Source organism: Fomitopsis serialis (assembly GCF_022376445.1).
Source record: "Fomitopsis serialis strain Sig1Antser10 chromosome Unknown B0H18scaffold_55, whole genome shotgun sequence".
NCBI lineage: Eukaryota > Fungi > Basidiomycota > Agaricomycetes > Polyporales > Fomitopsidaceae > Fomitopsis > Fomitopsis serialis.
The window spans coordinates 131,320-153,097 of record NW_025955015.1 but is presented as its reverse complement, the minus strand read 5'-3'; the positions used below and the strand labels follow the sequence as shown (position 1 = coordinate 153,097).

Below are 21,778 nucleotides of genomic sequence, written 5' to 3'. Positions count from 1 at the left end.
GTGTCTGGTCTTCCTTGGGTCTTCCTGCAGGTTAGTTACTTTCATGACAATGGTACCGTTCCAGGACAGGCTCCCGACCGAGGCCGTGGTGTGATAACGCGTAGGCCAGGTAGAGACGCTTGTTCAAACCTTCGCAGCCCAGACCCATCGCCGATGTATTGTACTTCATACTTGAGTATGACCGAGTGAAACGTACGTCTTCATCGCCGTGGCCGATCGCTCGTTCGCATCTGGGTTCCCAGATCAGGTCTCGGGTACGAAGTGCCCGACTCCCGAGACGATGGATCCCCAGAAGCGTGACTGTCCCCGAAGGCTGCGCATGGAGTCGTTCCCCGCAGCCCAGCCTTTCATTTAGTACTTGCAATGAGGACGTTATATAGAGTCAAGCCGCGAGTGTTGTACGTCTTGATGCTTCCGAGATCCTAGAGGCCAGATCAATTGGCCTGGGCTCTGCATTTCTCGATTTCCAGGGATGATCCGCATGCGGGGAGAGCCAGGATACCGGGCTTGAGAGCCTCCACGGTGAGCGTGGAATGGTGCTGACCAGGCATCGTCAGGTTGCCCGGCCCACATACCTAAGACGGTGTCGTCTGATGAGGTTAGTCTGTGGGCGAGGGGTTTGTCCCCTTCTGTCGACTGTGGAAGGATCACCGCAGGCGGGTTGGCGTCGCGGTGAGCGGAGCTGCTGTTGGCTCATCAGGTTGGCATACACTGTCATGACAGATTAACTTACGTCAAGGATGCGCCCTAAGTCATCGCTGATGGCCGGGAACAGTGCTTCTCCCACCGGAGGGTGCTCGCCACATCCGCGCGAATGACTAGAAGAACGACATGTAACATCGACTCAGATCACCTACAGGATATCGCCACTGGTCATCCCTGCGACCTATCACAGTGCACACATACGTACTGGACATATGTACCACTCGACAGGCCATCCGTGATCCATCCGTGAGCTACTCCGAGTCGGAACCATCCCGCACTTGATCGACCGTCCGGGGCGGTACGCGTCGGCGGACTGCGTACGCGACGCGCGGGCCCCTCCGCCTGACGGATGCTGCGGTGCCACAGTGGGAGAACGCGGCGCTGTGTCGGAGGCGCTGCAGCGCGGACAGCGATCAGCTGCTCGCCCTGCATCCGAGGAACGTCCTGTTAGTACCGAGGAACCAGCCCTTGAGATCTTGCGAACCGAAGGAAGCCTGCGTCGGACGCAGCCGACTGAGATCAGAGCGCATTGACGTGCGGTGCGTTTAGGGATCGGGAGGCGACGTACGTATGCGGGTCTGGATATAGTGAGCCCTGTCGATCGTATTGCTGAATGGGAGGAAGGGCGACGGTGACGCGACGTACGGCATGTCAGGAACTCTGCATGTAATGCTCCTGGGTCCTCGGACGCGAGCATGTCAGCGTGTCTTCAACGAATCACGCGTATGTACGGCATGGCCGCACAATTCGTCGAAAGCATTGATCGAGAAGACTCGTTCCTCTCGACCGATCGCGCATTGATTATGCAATTAATGACCTGTGGCAGGAGAAGGGAAGGACGTCGAGTGATAGTGGCGCTGATGCCGAAGTGGGAACCGCCGAGGAGCTCGCGCCCGACGTCGATGCGTACGTACCTGGCACTGTATGGTGATGGCGATCGGCGGACCGGGGCACGGTCGTCGGAGTCTAGAGCGCAGGGTGCAATAGGCATGCACGGGGATGAGCATCGGACTGTCAGAATCTGTGGCGTAGGTAGTGGGGAGGGGGGGCGGTATTGTATGTCGTGCTGCGGATCCCTAGCTAGACGTCGAGATGAACCTGCCAAGCAGCGACAGCCGATTGGGGAGTCCGAAGGGATGTCCGGGAGTAGGGTCGACGTATGTCTGGGCCATGCGAGGGGTATGGCCAATTACTCCTAGGCAGGCGGCTCGTTGTCCGGATATCCTGTCGCTATTCCGAGTCGCCGAGCCACCTGGTAAGGTCTGCAGGACCAGACGAGTAGCACCATTGAGAAGAGAGAGCGCAGAAATCTGCATCCTAAGCTTGAGAAGCCGAGGTTGTGAACCTGTGAGATTCAGACACAGTTGACTGTACCGATCAGATCTGACCCACCTACTGCGAATGCCTCAATCGAGATCAAGAGTCTAGCACTAGCATGTTTGCATGTTTTCAAACGCATGTTGGTGAAGGTGCCAAATGCGCTTTGTAGACTCCTTGACGACAGTGACTGTACGGCAAACCAAGAAAACCGAGCTGTCAGGTCGTTTCGTGCGACGGACCTTAGACGGTAGGGGGTCGATCGGCGAGTGTCCAGCAAGAGCATAGTCATCTTGTCGGCGCAAGTCGGGTCGTGAAGCAATGTGTCGTCCTGTGCCGCATGTATTATAATGGATCGACCCGGTAGGTACACGAGACCGTTGCGAGATGAAACCATCGCTGCTCCAGAAGATTAGATTTCGAAAGGCTGTAGTATCGTGGTTCAAGCAGTCTGACGGGGTGGTCCGTTGCGCACAAGACTGGTGCGAGGCTGACCGTCCCGTTGGGGATTAGCGAAAGGAGACGACAGTTGACGTTGAATATCTTAGATACACATCAATGAATCGGTGCTACACTGCATGCTCAATGCGACTAGCGCGACTCACCTCTCAACTTCCGAATCGCAGCAGACCACAACAAATTGAAAGAAGGTGCGAGCTGTTCTCAGAGTTACGTAGTCAGGTAAGGGCAACAAGAGAACAAGTGTGCGATTGTCCCGGGCACCAGCGAAGGCTCAGCCGGCTGGTTCGTGCGCCACGGGTAGAAACAGATTTCGCTTTGATTCAGTCCAGCAGGATGTACACAGGAAAGTCGAGAGCAGGGACTGCTGGCACGTTCAAGCAGACCGCGGAAGGAAGTGATGGCGGGAGGAAGGAACGGACCGAAGACCGCCGCCTCGCAGTGATCGCACTCCGGGCGCCTAACAATGCACGCCTTACGCATACGCTCAGCCACAGTCCGACTCTGCTGTTTGTCTCTGCGCGAAACACAGCTCACCGCCAGCCCGCCGCGTTGTCGTTCCTCCTCTACTCGGTTTCTGCGCCGCGCTCGTGGTGCTTTTCTCGTATCTCGTCATGGTGAGTGTTCCCAGGGGCATTGCGACCGGCGCCCAAGCATATCTGACCGAAGATCGTGCCCCGCGCTCTTGAACCCAATCGCTCTCTGGTCGCCTTGCGCACTTCCGCTCGTGTTGTCCGTCCGCGCTGCGATCCCGCGTGCTTTCTGAATCTGGGACGTTACGACGACGCTGCTAGTCCAAGGTATCCTCCAAGAGCAAGTCTACGCTTGACAAGGCGATGGCTGCGAACGTTGACCAGTTCGTTGCCATAACGGGTGCTCCGTGAGTCCTCCATTTCCGCGATTCGTGTGGATGTTGTGCGAGAGTGGACCGTGCATTCCGGGTCCGTGGTGGGCTCACACCGATTCCTGTGGTTAGGACCCGCGACGCGAAACGCTTCCTCGAGAAGTACAAGCGGCTCGACGTCGCCATCGACGCGTTCTACGGCGATCCCAATGCACTAGCGAGTGCGCAACGGAGCACCGTCTCCACCACCAAGATCAACCAGCTCTTCGATCAGTACAAAGGTGCGCCTCTCCCCTTTGGGTGCCAGTGTGGGATCACGACTGACACTTGGCCGCGCACAGATCCGGACGGCGATGACATGATCGCAGTTGACGGTACGATCAGGCTGTGTGGGGATCTGGGCTCGGATCCGGCGGATGTGGTCTGGCTGGCTGTGGCGTACGACCTCAAGTCGCCAAGCATGGGCGAGTGGGCGCGGAAGGGCTGGGTGGACGGCTTGAAGCGGCTCAAGTGCGTGGTCCTTGCGCTGGTGACGGCGAAGGACGGCGAAGCTGATGGCCTCGTGCTCCCGCAGCTGCGACAGCATTTCGGGGATGCAGAGCCTGCTGACGCAGCTCCGGCAGAAGCTCTCGCAGGACCCGGAGTACTTCACGCAGGTGTACAACTACACGTTTGAGTTCTCGAGGCCACAGGGACAGCGGAGTCTAGGTGCGTTGGTAGCTAGTCTGGCGGTGTATGGGCGCGGGCTGACTGGGACGCGCCCATGTGATGCGCAACATTAGGTCTTGAGGACGCGCAAGGGTTCTGGGCGCTCCTGATTCCTCATGGCCTGCAAGGTGGCGCGCTTGCACACGTCCAACGAGATGACGATGTGGATATGACCGGTGAAGAGGGCTGGAAGGAGGAGCACACACAGTGGTGGTTTGAGTTCCTCAATGAGAAGGGCGGAAAGGGTATCAGCAAGGACACTTGGCAGATGGTGAGTTTCTGTTCGGGAAATTCAGGGATGTATGAACTTGACGGTGATACTCTGGCGCGGGCGCGCAGTTCCTTGAATTTGTACGGAGCATCGACTCCAAGTTCGAGAAGTATGACGCAGAAGGTGAGTGAACTTCCATGTGCAGTTTCAGCCCCTTCTCTGACCCCATCTGATATGACTCGCACCAGCTGCATGGCCGTCAACGATAGATGACTTCGTAGAGTACGCGAAGCAGCGGGTATCCTCGTGAAGGCACCGGGCTTGCCGCTGCGGGCCGCCCTCAGACGTTTCAAATTGTTGTATCGTATTGCGCGCTGTACGTTAGCTCTGTATCGCAATCGCATACCAGGAATGGTACCCTACCCGGATCTAACGAGCGCGACCGGCTCTATGTAGCGGAACTGTAACAAGCGTGGACAGGACCGCTTTCGCACCTCCTTCGCCCTGCAACTTGCGCCGTAGAACCTCCGAGACTAGATGTCACAGGGAACAAGTGTCGGCATGATCCCCGCAAGAGAACTTCTGAGAAGCACTTCCCCGCACACTTGACTGGAAGCTTCTGTCACAACTCGGTCGAAACCTGCGACCCGGGAGTGCGGCTATAGCACCCTTATTGCGACATGCACTCGTCTTCTGGCCATAGGAGCTGGTGCTATTGTGAGGAATGATGGTGTGTCAGCAGCGGTCACATGGGGAGCAGCGCATATAGAGTATGCCGCAGCCATCTCCTCACCTGAATCGACGTCTATGTTGGTCCGAGCGGCTGGACAGACAAGAGCGAAGGCAGGAACGAGCTCTCCTTGACGAGCGACAGTCTTGGCCGTCCTGAATAAGCCGTGACGGACGCGAGCAGCTTCGTCGCCTCGCTGCGTTCGGATTCCCAGTCCGAGGAGAATGGAAGAGTGCGGCGTGAGGGTCAATATGCCTGCATCCTGTCCGTGCCATGGATAAGTCAACTCTTACCTCTCCGCGAGCCGGACAACCGCTTCCGACCCATCGTCCGCGACCCACAGGACATCGACGTGCGTGTTGGCGGAAACGAGGCCAAATGACTGCGTGAACGCGTCCTGGATAGATTTGCGGATGGATAATGCGTCCGCGCACGCCGGCGCGACGGAGAAGCGAGCGTAATGGTACGAGGAAACGAGGGTGCGTTTCGACATCGCGTTCTCGCGCTCTTGTCGCGCGGTTGAGTGGAGGCGGCCTCGTCGGTCGAGATGAAGCGAGCAAGACGATTCACGAAACAGCGTTTTAGCGTTTAGTATTTAGACGCCCGTTTCACGTATAGCATCACGTGAAGCGTGAGGCTGATCGGGTGTCACATGTGCCGCGTCAAGGTGGCGCGGCCGCTAACGCCCACGCCTACGCACGCGCCTTGGTCTTCACCACCGTTGTTCACCACGCTGCGTTCGAGCGTAAATCGCGCTGCACTCGGGTCTTGTCCCGCCTATCTTACGACTCTGTTACGACTTATGGCCCAAAATGAAGGCAAGAGCAAGCGACAGGAGTTTAACTGCTGCGCGGTCATGGAAGAAGCGGCGATGCGCTCCAGGGAGCGGCGAGCGAAGCGCAAGCAGAAGCCCATGCCGTGGATCGTGCTCAAACTCGCGGTCGGAATCACAATCGGCATCGTTGCGTATACGTTCTATGTGTACATCGGGAGACTGTGCGTGCCGATGATAAGGAAGAACGAGGGTGCTTTGGGCGGTCGAGGGACGGGTAGTGAGTTGGGAACGCATGTGTGGTTCGCAGTGATGGAAGCTGAATGAAAGCGCTCCGTCAGTCGCGTTCTTGGTAGTATTCTGTGTGCTGGGCTTGATGATGCTCTGGGCATATGAGAAGGTGCGTCCGTAAGTCACAGCCAGACCTGACTGAATAGACTCACGCGAATTCGCTATAGGTCGTCATGACATCACCAGGCCTTGCGAGAGACGTACGTACACTCTGTATGCTTGTTCACCACCACGTTGATCGCAGCCGCGCGGTAGTTCGTGAAGCAGGCGCCAGAACCTGTGGTTAATAGTTTTGTGCCCGCTTGGTGGGATTCGCAACGGGACTTGACTGGCATGCCGTACCAGTACACAGGGCAGGGCGAGCAGCCGCCAGAGTCAACTGCCACCGACCTCCCTAACGGGCCGCAGACTGCTAATGGGCACCATGCGAATGGTAAGTCCTTGATGCCTGTACGAACCTCAGGCAACCGCACATGTCCACGAACTGCCATAGGTGATCTCCAAGCGGGGATGACCGATGCGATCCCTGCGGTCGCACAGGCTCGCGTGGCGAAGCCGAATGCACCGGTGCCGCAAGAAAACGGAAGCGCGCGCAAGGTCCCACAGAACACACGTCGCGTTCCAGAATCCCCCGTTCTCCGTCCCGAGAACCGGTATTGCTGGAAGGAGGGTTTCGTCAAGCCTCTCAGGGCGCATCACTGTGCTGCTTGTGGTACTGTGGGCATCCTGATCATTGGCCGATGCACGGTTCACTCACAACGTGCTTAGTGTGTCCTTAGATACGACCATCACTGCCCATGTGAGTGCTTGTTGGTTGATTGTGTACCCCCACTTACCCGACTTTCGAAGGGATCGGTCAATGCGTCGGGGCTCGCAATTACAAATTCTTCGTGATCTTCCTTGAATGGGCCCTTCTGTTCTGTTCGTGGACGTTCTCGACCCTCGTCGCTGATCAGGCGAAGTCGGGGCACGTCGATCCCGAGAAGATCGTCATCATTGTACTGTGAGTGTTCGTCGCGGTTTATAGGGCTTTGGTTGACGTGGGTGGGTAGGTCCGCCTTCTTTGTGCTATTTACGGTGTCATTGTTGTTGTCGCAAGCACGACTCATTATGCTCAACACGACGACTGTAGAGTCGCTTAGAGGGCAGAGCGTCCGTGACCGAGAGAAGCGGGTGCTTGCGCGAATGCATCCGTGGTACGCTCTGGGGTTAGTCATCTGCGTCCGACTTCACGTGGGTGAGTTTGCTAACACAATTTATTCATTGGATAGCGCAAAGAGACGCACGCGCCAACAATGGGACCAAGAATGGGGTCGTATAGACTATGAGGGGAACCTATGGTGGCTCGGGAGCCACCGCGCGAACTGGGAGTCTGTTATGGGAACGCACGTATGGCAGTGGTTCTGTGGGTGGTCTTTTCGAGGCTCGGCATCTGGCCTTTTTGCTGAAAGCGCAATCCGATAGTGCCCATTGGCCGAAGTCCTGACGATGGCCTGTCATACACACCGAACCCGCGACATGATCCTGAGGGCCGCTGGAGACCACGAAGGGAGTGGCCTGCCGAGCTACAATAGATAGGGGCGTTACCCATGCCGCTCCTATGTGCGCCTCCAACGCAAGAGGCATTGGTGCAATCTTGATCCGCCCGCCTCTGCGGTTCTTCATGCGTGATATGCCTGGATGACCTCGCTACGTATTCGGATGGGACACTGCTACCTGGGTTCCATTACCATATTCGCCTTCATAATGCCACAATGTAAATTATGCTTTTACCTACGCGTTCGTCATAGACTTGCAACGAAAGACTGTCAGAACCATTCCGTCATGGCGGATCAAAAATGCCAACTGGTTCGATCGAGGGCTTCAGCCACAAGACGTAGATCCGCTCCGAACTTTCCCTTTTTGGATGCACGTATTAAATATTAAACGTGACCCGATGGACGCTACGGACCAGAGCCATTGTGGCGGAGGTGGAACGCTTCTTGCACCTTGACCACAACTTGACCACATCACTGACGCCGCGCGGACCACAACAGCCTATCCTCACTCAAGACACAACAGCCATGGCCCCCGCAGCATACGATCGCAGTACGACAGGTAACGGAGCTTCGAAGGCCGCAAGACCGGAAACGGCGAGGTCCATATCTCTTCAGCAGAAGTAATCCGCCTCGAGCACGAGTACGGCGCACACAAGTGAGTAGTCATTTCTTCGGCGGCGCTGATGATGGAGGCGCTTTTCCCTTGATGCGCGATTTGCAGCGATCGTCGATTAGCAGGCATGCGGAGTGCCTCCGAGATATTCAGTTCGCTCGTTCCGCCTTTATGCGTGCGTATTGCCTGCGTGCTGACTCGCGCGCTATAGCTACCACCCGCTCCCGGTCGTGTTCGAGTCCGCCAAGGGTGCCAAGTGAGTGCTTTGTGCGCTGACATCCGCGCCCGTGAGCGCCGATGACACTTCTGAATACAGAGTATGGGATCCGGAAGGTAGAGAGTACATCGATATGCTCTCTGCGTACTCGTGAGTGCTCTCGACCACCTGTGTCCTCCGTTTTGTGATCGGGGCTTATTGATACGTTTACAGGGCTGTCAATCAGGTGAGCCGACGTCTCCATCGTGCCGTTACTCCCCTCAATCCGACTTCCCTCGATCGTGAAACCCGGGTGAATGGCCCTAGGGCGCACTTCTTGGTCCGTTCGTCGGAGGAAGTCCCACAAAGTTGCTCGCTCGCCTGTTCTACATTTCCAGCCTACATAAGCCACCGGGGCGCTAGGTGTCTACGACTCATAGAACATGCATGCCGCTGAGCATGTGGTCACATGATAGTGCGGTCCATGAGTCCCACTGTTCGATCAAGCAGATGGCCATGGCCTTGTCCGGCAAGTCGAGCACAGAGATGAGCACCCTCTAGGGGTAGGCGACAAGCCGCGATCTCCGAATCAAGAGCTTCAGTACATCCCAGGACAAACCCAGCTCACGTCTTCACTTTCAGGGCCATTGCCACCCTCGGATCGTCAACACCCTCATTCAGCAATCTCAGAAGCTCACACTCTCCTCTCGTGCCTTCTACAACACTATCTTTGGCCAATTTGCCCAGAAGGTCACTCAGATGTTCGGCTATGACATGGTCCTTCCGATGAATACAGGCGCGGAGGCGGTTGAGACCGCATTAAGCTATCCAGGAAATGGGCGTACAATAAGAAGGGCGTCGCGGACGGAAAGGCCATCGTTCTCAGCGCTGAGGGCAACTTCCATGGGAGAACCATCGGCGTTATCAGGTCTGTGGTCCGCATGTCTGGCCTACGAGTAAGCTTTTGGGAAGGCTGACCTCTTGCATGGGGCTTTTAGTATGAGTACGGATCCGGAGAGCCGCAGCGGATTCGGACCCTATCTTCAAGCCGTCGGTCCGACGTACGAGGATGACGGCGAGATCAGGACGATACGATACGGCAAGATATCCGATCTCGAACGCGCACTTGAGCTGCACGGGAGTGACGTGGCGGCGTTCCTCGTGGAGCCTATTCAAGGGGAGGCTGGGTACGTGTCGGCCGCAATCACCCGTCAGTGGTACCTTATTCATGATCGCGCTGCAGCATTGTGGTCCCCCCGGCCGGGTACCTCGCGAAAGTTCGCGAGCTCTGCACAAAACACAATGTCTTGCTCATTTGCGACGAGATCCAAACGGTCAGTTCGCAGAGGAAAACACAATGGTATCCATATATGGCAGTACTGAGCGTTCAGCACAGGGCCTCGGCCGAACGGGCAAGATGTTGTGTCATGAGCACGACAAGATCAGACCTGACATCGTGCTTTTGGGCAAGGCGCTCTCTGGAGGAGGTAATATTTGTTCATGACTCACATGACCCTGTCTCGACTAAATCCGACGTTAGTATATCCTGTCTCGGCTGTCCTGGCTGACAGAGAAATCATGTTATGCATCCAACCTGGAGAGCACGGGAGCACTTATGGAGGGTGAGTGGCACCATTCAGTGTGTCCGTCTGACCTTAATCGCCATACCGGTGATTTGTAGGAACCCTCTGGGCTGCGCGGTGGCAATGACCGCTCTAGATGTGTTAGTCGACGAGGACCTAGCCAACCGCGCAGAAGTCCTTGGCGAGAAATTCCGTTCAACCATCCGGGCCATTGAGTCTCCGTTGATCAAGACTGTCCGCGGCCGCGGATTGCTGAACGCTCTCGTGATCGATGAGGAGGCAAGCTCCAAGGGTCGGACTGCGTGGCAATTCTGCCTGCTGCTGAAGAGCAGGGGCCTGCTAGCCAAGCCCACACATGTCAACATGTGAGATATTTCTATATGATGACTGCACGTTCTTGAGACGTTGATCATGTTACAGCATCCGCTTTGCGCCACCTCTGGTCATCTCGGAGGATGACCTCTTGAAGGCGGTCGAGATAATCAAGTCGTCCCTGGACGACCTGGACAAGGTTAGCCGCGCTTGATAATGATGTTGACGTATTTTCAATAATCCCGTGTCAGCTGGATAACATTCCAGGTGAGGTAGAAAGCGAGAAGGGACACAAGGACACCCTGACACTTTGAGGGGACATCTCAGTCTCTATTACCTCCGCTTCCACTCAGTACGCATTTTCTCATCCAATCTAGTGAGAACCATCCATGTCATGTATCGTTACCTAGCCCTCTCTTGTAACGCACCTGCACCCCATCATGTGTAGCACAGCGGACAATAAAGTATGTTGGACACATTGATTCCCGCGATGCTTTCCGAGCGGGTAGTTTATCTCTGCGGCGTCGCGATCATATCTACGGAATTCGTCCTCCGTGGATCTCATTCAGTCAGCGGATGGCATCCCCGAATGACAGGGCTGCCGAAAACATGCAGACTCAGGGCCACAGTAATGGTGTCAGACGCTGAGACACTTTGTGTCATCCCTGAAGGTGAGAATAGATCGTGCACTGACGAAGGACATCGATAGTGAAGAGCGACGTAGGCCCTTGTGGACTGTTGATGTCCACTGCTGGCTACCTTTCCAACCGAGGAACTTCATGGTACGTTTTACTACAGTCCATCCGGATCGAGACACGTTCCAACATCCGATGCGTCCAGTAATGCGACCCCGAAGATGGCGCTGTTGTGAGATAGAGTTTATCAATGGGAGGAAGATTACGCCGTAAGATGGTGGAGATCCAGAGTACCGACGTGTCAAGCCAACAATAGGGCTTGGGAAGGTCCTCAGCAAGTCTGGAAATCCAACTTACAAGGAGGTGGTACCCCCGGCATGCGGGCTCTGCGCCACCTGATCGTCGGTCCAGAATAGCCAACGCGAGCTAGAAGGCTGGAGGACCAATGGTACCGTCTCCGCAACGTGGGCAGCAGGTGGAAGTCAATCAAATGGTCGCCAGAGTGAGTAATATACTAGTAGTGCGTCACAATTCCATGCAAGACATGAAGAACGTAGCGCAGGTCGGCCAGCGTTAGAGATGCTCAAGCTAGTATTTGTAGCTCGGTCGTCACGTATCACTCAATTGGCTTGATACTGTCACATAGGAGGGTCCGAAGTGATGCTCTACCTCAAATTGATTGAGTGCACGATGTCTCCGGAACAACGCCATCGCGGAACCGACGGAAGCGGAAGAAATAGGCCAAAAGCTTGGGGGCTGCGGATGAAATTACTGGTTTGTGTTCTACAACCGCTGAGACACTCGGGCGCCGACCGTATCGTATTGTTTCGCGCCCAACACTTTGTACCAAACGACTGGCTTGCCTCTGTGCATCCTTTCACGGCTCAGGCGTCAATTCCCGGCGGGATAAAGATGATGTATTTGATACGCACTATACTACTGCGTCGCCTTCGCATCCTAAAACAGATCATAGCCTACTAGATGGATGCTTTCTTTGGCTAGGAATCAGGCGTTATGACCGACGCCAGGCGGATTCGTCATGTTATGATCCGAGTCCATGAAAGCAGACCAGAGCTCCCCTGTCATTAACTAGCCACTTCGGCACTGCACATGACAACTGGTACAGCGTTCAGATATCTGTATTGGAATCGATCTCAGCAGCACTCTGCGGTGTCGGCGGCGAGATAACCGCCTCCCTCGGAGCGCACTTGTATAAGAAAGGAGATGTCGGATACCTACATCATCCTCCAACAACCCGGCCTACATCAGGACGCGAACGCTTCCCTGCGAGTCAAGACACATCCGCCGCTCAGATGTCTGATACACAAGTACTAGCTTTCTTGGTCTCCCGTCTGACCACTGACCCATGACAATGTCAGGCCACGACTGCTTCGGGACAAGGTCAGGACGGAGAGAACGATGGACAGGAGGGCGTTACCCGTGTGCCTCGACGAACACCCATGGCCTGCACTTTCTGCAGAGGTTGGTGCTGCTCCCCGATAGATGCACAGCTTTTTATCTAGCCGCTCGATTTTCTTAACAGGCCGCAAGCTGAAATGTGATGGTCAGCCGACTTGCGCCAATTGCAATCGTCGAGGTCTCGTGTGCGAATATGTCCCAGTGTGCGTCCTGCGTTCTCTGCAACCTCAGGCAGACCATTGACGAAGTATTCACAGGTCGGCGCAGAAGTAGGGGACTCACGTATCGCGCATGGTTTTGATTTGCCTTTAAGGGGGTCTATGAATTATCTATATATGCCGCAGTCAGCTAGGCCTAATATGAGCTTATACACGTTACTTGCCAAGCAGACGAGTGCTACTCGGGTGCGAAGGTTGTTTGAGGAACTCCGCCACGGATCAAATGTGATTGACGGTAGCAGGATGCTCCCCATCCGGAAGCTGGTAGCTGAGAAGTCCAGAAGATTCGGGGAACACGGAGTCAAGGACAGACTACTGCACTTGCGTTGCATACCCCTGGCACCATGAAACCGTATCAGCGTCTTCAGCCAGTGGAAGTGAGGCGGATGTGTATGCACGACTCGTTCGCAATATGTGCTCCGGAAATTGCAAGGAGACGTCATCGCAGTTAAGAACAGCCTTCTCAGCTCGGGTTCGAGGAAGACCCGTTTTTTGAACGACCACAAGTCCGTTATATTGGGCAACAAAATCCGAAATGAAGGCTTACGACGAGGTCTCCACGTAAATTGGCCTAAGGCCCTTTGGAGCGGCGGATTGTGTGCGATTATCCGCAAGCCTGCGGACATAGACCCTATCTGCCGATAGATGATAATCAAGCTCGAGGGGGCATCGCTGAATTGACGGTGCGATACACGCTACAGACCTGTGCTGCAGAACTGTTCCCAACTGTCGAGCGGGGTCCAGCTGTTGGATTTGATGATGCGCAGAGGGGATGCGTAAGTATACACATCACAGGAGGGAGGACTTATCGACTCTTTCAATCTGTGCGGGTTGCGGCACGTCAAGCTACAGTACGTACCGCCTCATTGCAGAGAGGACCGCATCGTAGATTCGGTGATACTCCACTTCTAGCGTTGAACGTTATCCCTGGCGCGAGTGATGAAGTTCGCCTCGTGTGGGATGGCAGGCCCGCAGGCGCCGGAGAGCACTGCTTCGATTAGGTACCTATGATCAACCAACATGTCGTTCGGCGCTGCCAGTACGCCGGCCAAGGTGGTCGAAAGTGGTTGTGGCTGGTGAGGAGACTCACCGTAACGTCTACGCGACGCGACAGGCCGCACGGCATGAACGCGGGTTAATGTCGTGTTGAACGGCTGCTTGCACCGACAGAATTCACATGCCCTAGTACCACAAGAAGCAGTCATTTGACTTCAAGCATTGTGTTGTGGAAGACCCTAATCCGCGCCCGCGCGTCACGGAAATTACCAAGCTCAACCGAAATGACAGCAAGGCAGTCTTCACTGTACCACTCTATTCTGCTTCCAAGAGGTTCCGTGGGTTATCATTTGACGGCCAAACCGGGACGTCTCAATAGGCTTCATGTCTTCAATGGACTCTGATCATTTATCGATAGGTACAGGGTGACAATGCGCCAACTAGACAACAAAGATGCGTATCAGCCTCTACGAGAATAAGCAACAGGCATGAACCTGCCTCGTGTAGGTTGCGGTGGGTATGGCACCATAGGACCAAAAGTAAGTTACTCAACCGTAACGACAGCATGGTGGGTACCTCGGAAGTCCACAGCAAACGGAACATGACGAGCAGCTGCGTATATGTCCGTCACGGGGAGAAATAGACCTACTTCAAGGCAACTCGTTACTGGCCCTCGGGCGGATATGGATCTCGAAGCTCGCTCTTGCCACTACTGCTTGCATGCGACCCGGATCTCGACACCTCTCCGGACCCAGTTGTGGGCTGTACGGTGCCTGGCCACACGTCCTCCGGAAGGTCCATCGTCGTTGGTGTCGAAACAAGCGCGAGCGCCGCGTCGAGTGAGTTAGCACGGCTTCGGATGGAGGGCGTATCGATGCCTGCCTCGCTGAGGCTGAAATTGTTCGAGCGGGTCGACGGCCGAGACATGTGGTACGACGGTCCTGGAGACGCTCGGTGTATACTCGACGTCGCGAGGCTCATCACCTCGCGCGAGCCGAGCGACTCTATGGTCGGCATGCGGTGGATGGTCTTCCCGAGCACAGGTACGTAGTCATCGTCGTCCTCAGAGGGGAAGGGTGAGCGATGGCTTGGTCTAAGGTTCTCTATATCATGAGACGAGGGGGAGGCGTAGTACCCCGTGCTGTCGTTCCGGGTAAGTGCAATCCCATCCTCGGTCTCTCGTGTGATTTGATCTACGAGAGACCGGAAACGGTCCACAAAGCTGTGGAGCTCATTGTCCGACATCACGTCGCGTGGAGGCTCTCCCGCTGTGTCGGTCTCAGACGGCGCGTCCGGGGCTCCAGGGAACGTGTAGTTGCCAGGTATTCTCCGGAGAGGGCGGCCGAACCTGTCAGCCCCAAGGGACGAGGAGAGGTCCTCGTCCGATAGATTAGGCGATGAAAAGCCTGACGCGGCAGGGGAGCGGTCTTTCTCGCTGCGGGTGGGCGAGAGGGCCGGGGATGCGAAGCCTTCCCTCGATCGACTGGCAGGAAGCTCTCTGCGTTGATGCGAGACCGAGAGCTGCGCAACGGCCGGTGATCCCCCGCGCTAGAGTGGCTCTCAACTGTCGTGTGACCTTCGGACGTTAATATCGACGGAGGCCGGCCGACTTGCGAGAGCGAAACGGGGGACAAGGGCGTCGATGTGGACGACATTGGGTGGTGGGTTGCCGTCGACACCGACATCGGCGTCACCGACGGCAATGAAGAGCCTGACCGTGGACGCGAGCGGCGCCGCCTGCGGGAAGGCTGGCGGGTGATGTCATAGTGGTAGGCTGTCAGGTGATATGCGATCTATAATTGGTGACGGATTCATTACTGAGAAGCTGCGAAGTCGTTGGGTAAAGAGTACGTACGAGAACTGCGAGCGTGAGTATCAAGCGGACAACGGACCCCGCGAGCCACTCGGCCCACGAAGGGGACACGTTGCACTGCGAGCCAGTCCTGACCAGAACACGTCGATGTCCCAGCGACAGCGGTGGGCGAGTGTATTGAGGGAATTTGATGTATGTCTCCATACGAAAACGAAAGCAAAGTTGACGACGGCAGGGCCGAATAGCAGAGCAGACGACAAATAAGTTAAGATAACTTGCACACAGCATGGGAGCGTTCGGTCTGTCTGTCCAGCCGATGTGAGGGGCGAAGGCGCCTACGAGCAGCGAAATGAGAATGAATGTAGGGAAAACGCTGTAGACGTCCCCAGGGAGAGCAGATTAATTGCCGCTCATGGTAAGGGTACGTCGTGAATGCCAGAAGTAACGAATGGTGTTGTACGCCGTCCATGCACCTACAATCAATTAACGGTGAGCATTGCTTATTCACGGGCGGTCGCGCAAACGAGTAAAGAGCGGGTGAATCCACTGCCTAACGCAACCACCCTTGTCGGAAGGTGCATGCGTTCGCGGGGTACCAACATATCACCATCACAAGCGCCGTGTGCGTCTGCTTTGTTCTGAATGGCCAATACAGACATCACGTCGCACAACATCACCCTGTCGAAGTGTGATCCTCTGGTCTTCGTTCTGATGGCCAGTGGATCATAATCGAACAGAGATCAATTGGCCAACAGGAAGCACCGTTTCTGGGATCAGATTGAACGCGCAGGATCTCCCTCTTGGCTAGACGGTCGTTCGTATGATGGAGCGCTCCGCATCACCTTGTCCTGTCACTGTGACAGCACAGACAGGCAGGATTCCAATAGGTGTCATTCTGGACGAACCTGTCATGCTAGCAGCTTCGTGTAGGATCCACGCGCGAGCTTCTGTACATCGCTTCGCTCCGGATGAGACCGTCGAAAGTATTCAAAGCGCGTAAGGCGTATCGCCGGGCAGCCTCGAATAGAACGCATGGTCGATTGGGCGTAGCACTCACCTATCACAGTGAGCAACGACGCTTTCGTCCACCTCAGTCTACGCAGCCGTCTCCGTGTCCGACGCTCCCGATGGCTTCTCCGCTCAGTCGCTGTCAGAGGGTCTCCTTCAAGACGGAGCGCAGCATCCGCTGGGTGCCAGGGCTGGCTGGATGTCTAGGTTGTCTCGCCAGAAGATCGAGGTATGTGGGAGAACCTCCGAATCCGGTGGGTTCAGAAGCGGCTCCGTGGGGTGCGAGTGATCCGAGTTGGACGCGGTGCGAAGGGTGACCGACGAGACCGCAGACAGCCGTCGGTCCTGCGCGAATGACGAGCGTGCGGAGGAGGACGTCGCGGTGGCTGCGGTCTGCGCGACCGAGCTTTCCGAGAATAGGGCCTGGTGCAGAAACAGGGCTGCCATAGCGATGTTGTCAGACGGTTGCGGGGGCGAGAGTGCAGCTAGAGCGTGACAAATGAGACTGCGCTCGTGTCCCCATCGACCAAGGCTGGCGAGCACTCGGCACTGCGGACGGGAGCTGGATGGCGGGGCTGTTCGTGCGGGAGGTTCAACTTGTCTGGGCAGGTTGTCTTGCCGTGGCAGGCCAAGGCGCTCACGCTTGAAGCATATTACGGGCACTGCGCATGCCCAATCGCGGCAGCGCTACCGATGCCGGGTTGCGAGGGACATTTCCTAGGAACGCAAGACGTAATCCAGACCTCTTTGGGATACACGTCAACTTCCCCGCTGCGGCTTTAAGCCTGTTCAAGCACAGGGATAGGAGGAGGGGTCGAGACCGGCGCGCAGGTTCAGCCTGATGAATAGAACTCATGAATTGGTGGAAGGAATGGATCGGCGGCCACGGCAGACGAGGCAGTCCCAGGACGAACCATGTGCAACGCGGGGAAGGGCAGTGGGTTGCAAGGCAACCAGATTCTCCGAGACACTCACACGATCTCTCCCAACAAAAGCTTAATTCTGCCGTGACGTCGATCGCCACACTTCCACACCAAGCATCTGAAGTGTCTATCGGTCCAGAATGAGATAAAACACGTATGTCAACAGGTAAGCAAGTCAGTAGTGCGGATAGTGACTATGACAAGGCACCCCAGAGAGCAAGACCGGCAAAAGTAATACCGAGACCGACCAGAAAGCCGACGTACGCCATAGTGTGTACTCCGACGCGAGGCAGGAGGACAGGTGAGTGGAGGAGCGCGAGGGAAAGGTGCACCAATACAACAAGGGGAAACCTATGGCAAAAGGATAACTCCTGTAAATCGGTGGGAGATCAATGTCAGGGAAGGATAGCGGAGACCGGAGGTAGGTCCCGGCGAGGATGAGGGTGTGTCCCAGAGAGAGGAGGATAGAGTCGATGCGTTGGAGGCACGATACGAAGACCGGGATATGCTGCAGTCAATCGCCATGTCAGTGACAAGTGGTCCGAACGAACACCCGCTCACAATGGGAGGTACCCGTATATCTCCTCAAGCTCCTCCCTATCCTTCAGCCGCACGATCTCCTCCAGATCCTTGTCCACGGCCAGCTTGATAGCGTCGTCGATGCTTCTCGGCTTGGCAGTGACTTCCCCGTTCTCGCGGGCTTCCACCGCGCGCGGGCTGAGCGGCAGGGCGTCATCTGACGAAGTGCGGCTGCCCCCGCCGAGCCCACTAAGCCCGCTCTTCCACCGCACAAGCACGTCCCGGACACTGTCCTCCGGGACCATGACTTCGCGATACAGCGCGAGCTGCTCGTAGCCCTGCGTGACCCCTACGGCGACGTCGGCGAGCGCCCATCCCAGGGCGATCCACCATACCCGGGAGAAGGCAGGTCCTTCCATGTCGGCAGGGGGTAGTCCATCCTGTGCCGGACGCCGAGGATGGGGAACGCGGAGAGGCGGAGAAGCTGGCTGAGAGGACATGGAGGACGTTGAATAGAAGCGTGTTCCAGATAGGTGAAGAGAAGAGGGAAGAAGTGATGGTGAAGAGGGGGAGGCGGAGATGGTGGGATAGAGTCCACAACGATATCGAGACGAGTAGCTCGGGTAGCGGCGAATGGAAGTGTCTGGGATAGCTTGAATCGCTGGGAGGATCCGATTCGTTGGGCCAGACGAGTGGCGGAAGCGTAGCAAGGAGCACAAACGCGAGCAGAGAACTTAGCGGGACGAAAACGTACAGCGCAAGCTTCCGCTTGTATGATCCTGGCAAAGGCAAAGAGCATGAGAAGAATATCAACCTACCGAAACCATGTAGACACGTACCAATGTAGTATCCCCGCCCTCCAGGTCCAGTTCCTCTTCATCCAAGTCGTCCAGTCGACCCTCCTCGGGCACCCGGCCCAACTGGCTATCTCTCCGGTACCGCTCGGGACTGCTATGGATGCTCGAGCTCGCCTGTCTCGACGTCGAGCCATACGCCGGAGGCGGGGCAGCCGAACCGAACGACTGTTTTGGCGGCAGCGAGAGACTGAGCAGCGGTCTGCGCGACATCTCGTCCTCTGTCTCTGGACTGCAGGTTCCTTGCCTTTCGCTGAGGATCGCATCCACGACGCGACGGCAGCACCGATGACAGTTCGTCCAAGGCCCATGACACCGGTGGCCCGAGTTATGAACGTGCGCAAGAGATGAGCGAAGCGGTCGCTATGGCTGGGAGGAAGGAAGCTGGAGCGGGGTCAGCCTCAGCGGTCAGGGGACGCGGTAGGTGTCCGCAGGATCAATCATGGGCCTGGGCTGCCGACGGGCGTGGTCCTCGCTCTAGCTCATGTCGTGCTGTCGCGGTTATGTACAGTGCGAGATGTCGTCAAGATGATGTTCAATCGCAGAATGAGCTTCTTGAGAAGATCCCCTTCGCAGGCGAGGATGCGGGTAGGGATCATGAGGCTGCACAGTTGACCAACTGAGACCATCCACCGGCACAATCACGCGGGCGACGAACGGCGTGCGCATGTGGAGGAAGTTGCACTCAATTCATTATAGCTACGTATTACACAGGTACAGGCGGTACGTGCACTATACATGGATCGCACGTTCTACCGCTTTTCATTCAATGAAAATCAAGTTTAATGACCTGTAATGAAGCCGCATGAGCACGACCGCACGCAGCATACACGTAACATCCAGCAAGTCAGGTACTCGATGCATTTCAACAAGCACCCGTGCCCATCTCCGCTTTGTACATTGGGAGACTTTGGTGTAGGCAGAGTGCATTTTGTCCGCCCATCGAAAGAAATCTCATCCGGGTATCCAAGGTGAAGATGCGTGACTCACCCACTGCGACGTTGCGCCGGTCTTCCAACGTGTTAAATCTTCTCCGCGAGGCCTCTGTTATTGGAATGGTCAGTGACAAGCCCAAGACGGTAAGGACAATCAAAAACGAAGAAGTCAGCCAAGGCTGAAACTAGATAGACTGGTGTCTACATTGAGTTCGGATAGAAAGTACATGGCGATTTGCCTCATCACTTGAGAACGAATGCAAGCAGGATACTCACCGATCACGAATAAACGCGTCAAAGAAATTGACCTACAGTACGACGCAGTGACAGAACCAAGACAAGAGCTGTCGACGCAACGACGCGACAAAATCGCTGGCGCGAGTTGCCGACAGACGTCGGCATCTCCCTTGATCTGTCAGTGGCTGAAGATCGCTGCCACGATCGACAATAGCCGAGGTATGCCCGATCCTTTTCTCCAAACGGCGTGAAGCTTCGAGCATCTTCCCCTCCCAATATATTTCACTTCACCACAACGCTCTTAAAACCTTTCCCCCTCACTCACAACACAGAAAGCACGACAGAGACTTCACAACGAACTCCAGCATCATAACGGAGAACCATGGAGAGCCTCTTGCGCTGGAGTATCGAGCACTCGACGAACAATGAGGGTGCACCACCGCCACCGCCGCGATCGGTCCAGAATTTGGACCCCGGAATCATAGATGCTATCCTTGGGAAGCCAGACTCGGAGTTGATGAAGGAGGCTTTGGCCATCGCGACGGACGAAAGCAAGGATGAGGACGAGCGGATACAAGCTCTGGATAATCTCGAGATGGTGAGTGAACATGCCTTGACCTCGAAATGATGTACTGACGAGCATACGTGCAGCTCGTTGAGCAGATCGACAATGCGAACAGTGAGCACACCTATGACCGTCTGCATACGGCGTTCGTCTTACGTTGTCGTTGCAGACATCGAGAAGATGAAGATGTGGGAGCCCCTTCACAATCTACTGAAGTCACCAAATACAACCGAGGGAATCAAGATGCAGACACTCTGGGTTATCGGTACTGCCATTCAGAACAACCCGTCTGCACAAAGCGCGGTGAGTGTCGCTGCATTATGCTGCTTGATGAAGCGTTGCTCATTAGCTATTATTACCTTCAGTACCTCGCTCTGTCGCCGATGCCGACGTTGCTCACCTTCCTCAATCCATCCGTCAATCGCCGAACTGCGCTCAAAAGCCGTATACGCTCTTTCGGCACTGTTGAGGCTCAGTTCCGCTGCCGTCAAGCAGTTCGACGAAGCGGGTGGCTGGCAAGTCCTGAAAGCGGCTCTCGAAGGTCAGATGTCCCGTAGCCCTTCTACTACAACATGAGCTCACACCGAACCTGATAGACTCCGATATCAGCGTCCGCCGCAAAACTGCCTTCCTCCTAAACACCCTTATCATCCCCACGACGCACGTCTCGCAACCCGCACCCGCACCATCCGCCGGATCGAATAGCACCGGGCTTGCCATCCATTCATCGGACACGCAACCGCCCAGCGGTCCAGTCCACCCGAACTCGCATGCGTCCATGCTATCGGACCCCTCCTCAATCTCAACCTCCCCGGCGGCGCTCAAAGCGCTCGAGGAGCATGGCATCCTGCAGTCGCTCGTCTCGGCGGTGACTTCCCCCGTTCCATACGGCCCTGACGGCGAGAGCGAGGGGGACGCCGACTTCGACGAGAACGTGATCAGGTGAGATTTGTTGCGGCACACCTAGCGTGCCTCGGGGCTATTGGTTAACGCGTTGTTGTAGGACACTACACACCTACGCGACGTCGTGCGACGGCCGCTTCTCCGCGCAGCAGAAGACCGACCTGCGCGCACATGTAAAGGACGAGACGGACAAGGCGGGCAGTGAGCCGAAGCTTGCTGAGAAGTGGGGGCTGACGACGGACGAGCTGACGGCGTTCAAGCAAGCTATAGCATAGTAATGTCATGCATGACCTGACGATACGTTGTAGCCATATCGAACCGGTGTACTATACATACGGGTACTGTAATTCACTTCGATGCTAGATCATCGATACACCCACTTGGCGGCCAGAGAAGGCCACTTTGATCTCTGCTCGCCGTATCAAAGCTCTTAATGACTGATGCTACGGAGTCGGTATATATTGATTCAACCAC

General features: G+C 56.0%; 9 protein-coding genes across 9 annotated transcripts; 5 read left to right on the top strand and 4 right to left on the bottom strand.

The window, feature by feature from the left end:
* Positions 1-3,317: 3,317 nt before the first annotated feature.
* B0H18DRAFT_1121042 (defective in Cullin neddylation protein 1) lies at positions 3,318-4,554 on the top strand (the record flags this gene model as incomplete). The annotated part of the gene is made up of 7 exons (XM_048034258.1): positions 3,318-3,361; positions 3,458-3,606; positions 3,667-3,835; positions 3,900-4,033; positions 4,108-4,304; positions 4,373-4,427; positions 4,493-4,554. The coding sequence occupies 7 exons, from the start codon at positions 3,318-3,320 to the stop codon at positions 4,552-4,554; spliced, it is 810 nt and encodes a 269-aa protein (XP_047891242.1).
* Positions 4,555-5,049: 495 nt separating this feature from the next.
* On the bottom strand, positions 5,050-5,467 carry B0H18DRAFT_879512 (uncharacterized protein; the record flags this gene model as incomplete). Its single annotated transcript, XM_048040701.1, has 2 exons — positions 5,050-5,170; positions 5,268-5,467. The coding sequence occupies 2 exons, from the start codon at positions 5,465-5,467 to the stop codon at positions 5,050-5,052; spliced, it is 321 nt and encodes a 106-aa protein (XP_047891241.1).
* A 208-nt stretch (positions 5,468-5,675) lies between these two features.
* On the top strand, positions 5,676-7,853 carry B0H18DRAFT_1018609 (DHHC palmitoyltransferase-domain-containing protein). The gene is made up of 10 exons (XM_048029387.1): positions 5,676-6,026; positions 6,088-6,146; positions 6,205-6,237; positions 6,293-6,470; positions 6,531-6,754; positions 6,806-6,836; positions 6,887-7,040; positions 7,090-7,245; positions 7,309-7,442; positions 7,502-7,853. The coding sequence occupies exons 1-10, from the start codon at positions 5,777-5,779 to the stop codon at positions 7,609-7,611; spliced, it is 1,329 nt and encodes a 442-aa protein (XP_047891240.1). The 5' UTR covers positions 5,676-5,776; the 3' UTR covers positions 7,612-7,853.
* A 143-nt stretch (positions 7,854-7,996) lies between these two features.
* Positions 7,997-10,761, top strand: B0H18DRAFT_1018582 (ornithine-oxo-acid aminotransferase). Its single transcript, XM_048029386.1, has 13 exons — positions 7,997-8,125; positions 8,152-8,230; positions 8,400-8,444; positions 8,505-8,555; positions 9,008-9,161; positions 9,209-9,312; positions 9,383-9,571; positions 9,628-9,718; positions 9,781-9,871; positions 9,925-10,006; positions 10,066-10,332; positions 10,388-10,478; positions 10,531-10,761. The coding sequence occupies exons 1-13, from the start codon at positions 8,101-8,103 to the stop codon at positions 10,591-10,593; spliced, it is 1,332 nt and encodes a 443-aa protein (XP_047891239.1). The 5' UTR covers positions 7,997-8,100; the 3' UTR covers positions 10,594-10,761.
* A 1,310-nt stretch (positions 10,762-12,071) lies between these two features.
* Positions 12,072-12,738, top strand: B0H18DRAFT_1018577 (uncharacterized protein). The gene is made up of 4 exons (XM_048029385.1): positions 12,072-12,242; positions 12,294-12,396; positions 12,458-12,536; positions 12,591-12,738. The coding sequence occupies exons 1-4, from the start codon at positions 12,228-12,230 to the stop codon at positions 12,604-12,606; spliced, it is 213 nt and encodes a 70-aa protein (XP_047891238.1). The 5' UTR covers positions 12,072-12,227; the 3' UTR covers positions 12,607-12,738.
* Positions 12,739-13,926: 1,188 nt separating this feature from the next.
* On the bottom strand, positions 13,927-15,058 carry B0H18DRAFT_522819 (uncharacterized protein). Its single transcript, XM_048038442.1, has 2 exons — positions 14,046-15,058; positions 13,927-13,987 (listed from the first exon to the last, which is right to left on the bottom strand). The coding sequence occupies exon 1, from the start codon at positions 14,790-14,792 to the stop codon at positions 14,211-14,213; it is 582 nt and encodes a 193-aa protein (XP_047891237.1). The 5' UTR covers positions 14,793-15,058; the 3' UTR covers positions 13,927-13,987; positions 14,046-14,210.
* Positions 14,594-15,794, bottom strand: B0H18DRAFT_522785 (uncharacterized protein). The gene is made up of 2 exons (XM_048038441.1): positions 15,403-15,794; positions 14,594-15,340 (listed from the first exon to the last, which is right to left on the bottom strand). The coding sequence occupies exons 1-2, from the start codon at positions 15,646-15,648 to the stop codon at positions 14,792-14,794; spliced, it is 795 nt and encodes a 264-aa protein (XP_047891236.1). The 5' UTR covers positions 15,649-15,794; the 3' UTR covers positions 14,594-14,791.
* A 1,821-nt stretch (positions 15,795-17,615) lies between these two features.
* Positions 17,616-18,326, bottom strand: B0H18DRAFT_1018575 (uncharacterized protein). The gene has a single exon (XM_048029384.1). The coding sequence runs from the start codon at positions 18,227-18,229 to the stop codon at positions 17,849-17,851; it is 381 nt and encodes a 126-aa protein (XP_047891235.1). The 5' UTR covers positions 18,230-18,326; the 3' UTR covers positions 17,616-17,848.
* A 1,892-nt stretch (positions 18,327-20,218) lies between these two features.
* Positions 20,219-21,579, top strand: B0H18DRAFT_956345 (nucleotide exchange factors-like protein; the record flags this gene model as incomplete). The annotated part of the gene is made up of 6 exons (XM_048042450.1): positions 20,219-20,434; positions 20,488-20,515; positions 20,571-20,704; positions 20,767-20,942; positions 21,011-21,343; positions 21,405-21,579. The coding sequence occupies 6 exons, from the start codon at positions 20,219-20,221 to the stop codon at positions 21,577-21,579; spliced, it is 1,062 nt and encodes a 353-aa protein (XP_047891234.1).
* Between the last annotated feature and the right edge of the window lie 199 nt (positions 21,580-21,778).

Bases quoted from the DNA above. Each gene is read 5' to 3' on its own strand.
- B0H18DRAFT_1018609 (XM_048029387.1), top strand. From the start codon at position 5,777: ATGGCCCAAAATGAAGGCAAGAGCAAGCGACAGGAGTTTAACTGCTGC. The intron at 6,238-6,292 runs GTACGTACACTC...GCCGCGCGGTAG, and splicing joins CACCAGGCCTTGCGAGAGAC to TTCGTGAAGCAGGCGCCAGA. The intron at 7,246-7,308 runs GTTAGTCATCTG...TTCATTGGATAG, and splicing joins CATCCGTGGTACGCTCTGGG to CGCAAAGAGACGCACGCGCC.
- B0H18DRAFT_1018582 (XM_048029386.1), top strand. From the start codon at position 8,101: ATGGCCCCCGCAGCATACGATCGCA. The intron at 9,162-9,208 runs GTCCTTCCGATG...GACCGCATTAAG, and splicing joins AGATGTTCGGCTATGACATG to CTATCCAGGAAATGGGCGTA. The intron at 10,007-10,065 runs GTGAGTGGCACC...GGTGATTTGTAG, and splicing joins CACGGGAGCACTTATGGAGG to GAACCCTCTGGGCTGCGCGG.
- B0H18DRAFT_1018577 (XM_048029385.1), top strand. The intron at 12,397-12,457 runs GTTGGTGCTGCT...TTTTCTTAACAG, and splicing joins GGCCTGCACTTTCTGCAGAG to GCCGCAAGCTGAAATGTGAT.
- B0H18DRAFT_522819 (XM_048038442.1), bottom strand. From the start codon at position 14,792: ATGTCGGACAATGAGCTCCACAGCTTTGTGGACCGTTTCCGGTCTCTC.
- B0H18DRAFT_522785 (XM_048038441.1), bottom strand. From the start codon at position 15,648: ATGCTGTGTGCAAGTTATCTTAACTTATTTGTCGTCTGCTCTGCTATT. The intron at 15,341-15,402 runs GTACGTACTCTT...CACCAATTATAG, and splicing joins TACTCACGCTCGCAGTTCTC to ATCGCATATCACCTGACAGC.
- B0H18DRAFT_1018575 (XM_048029384.1), bottom strand. From the start codon at position 18,229: ATGGAAGGACCTGCCTTCTCCCGGGTATGGTGGATCGCCCTGGGATGG.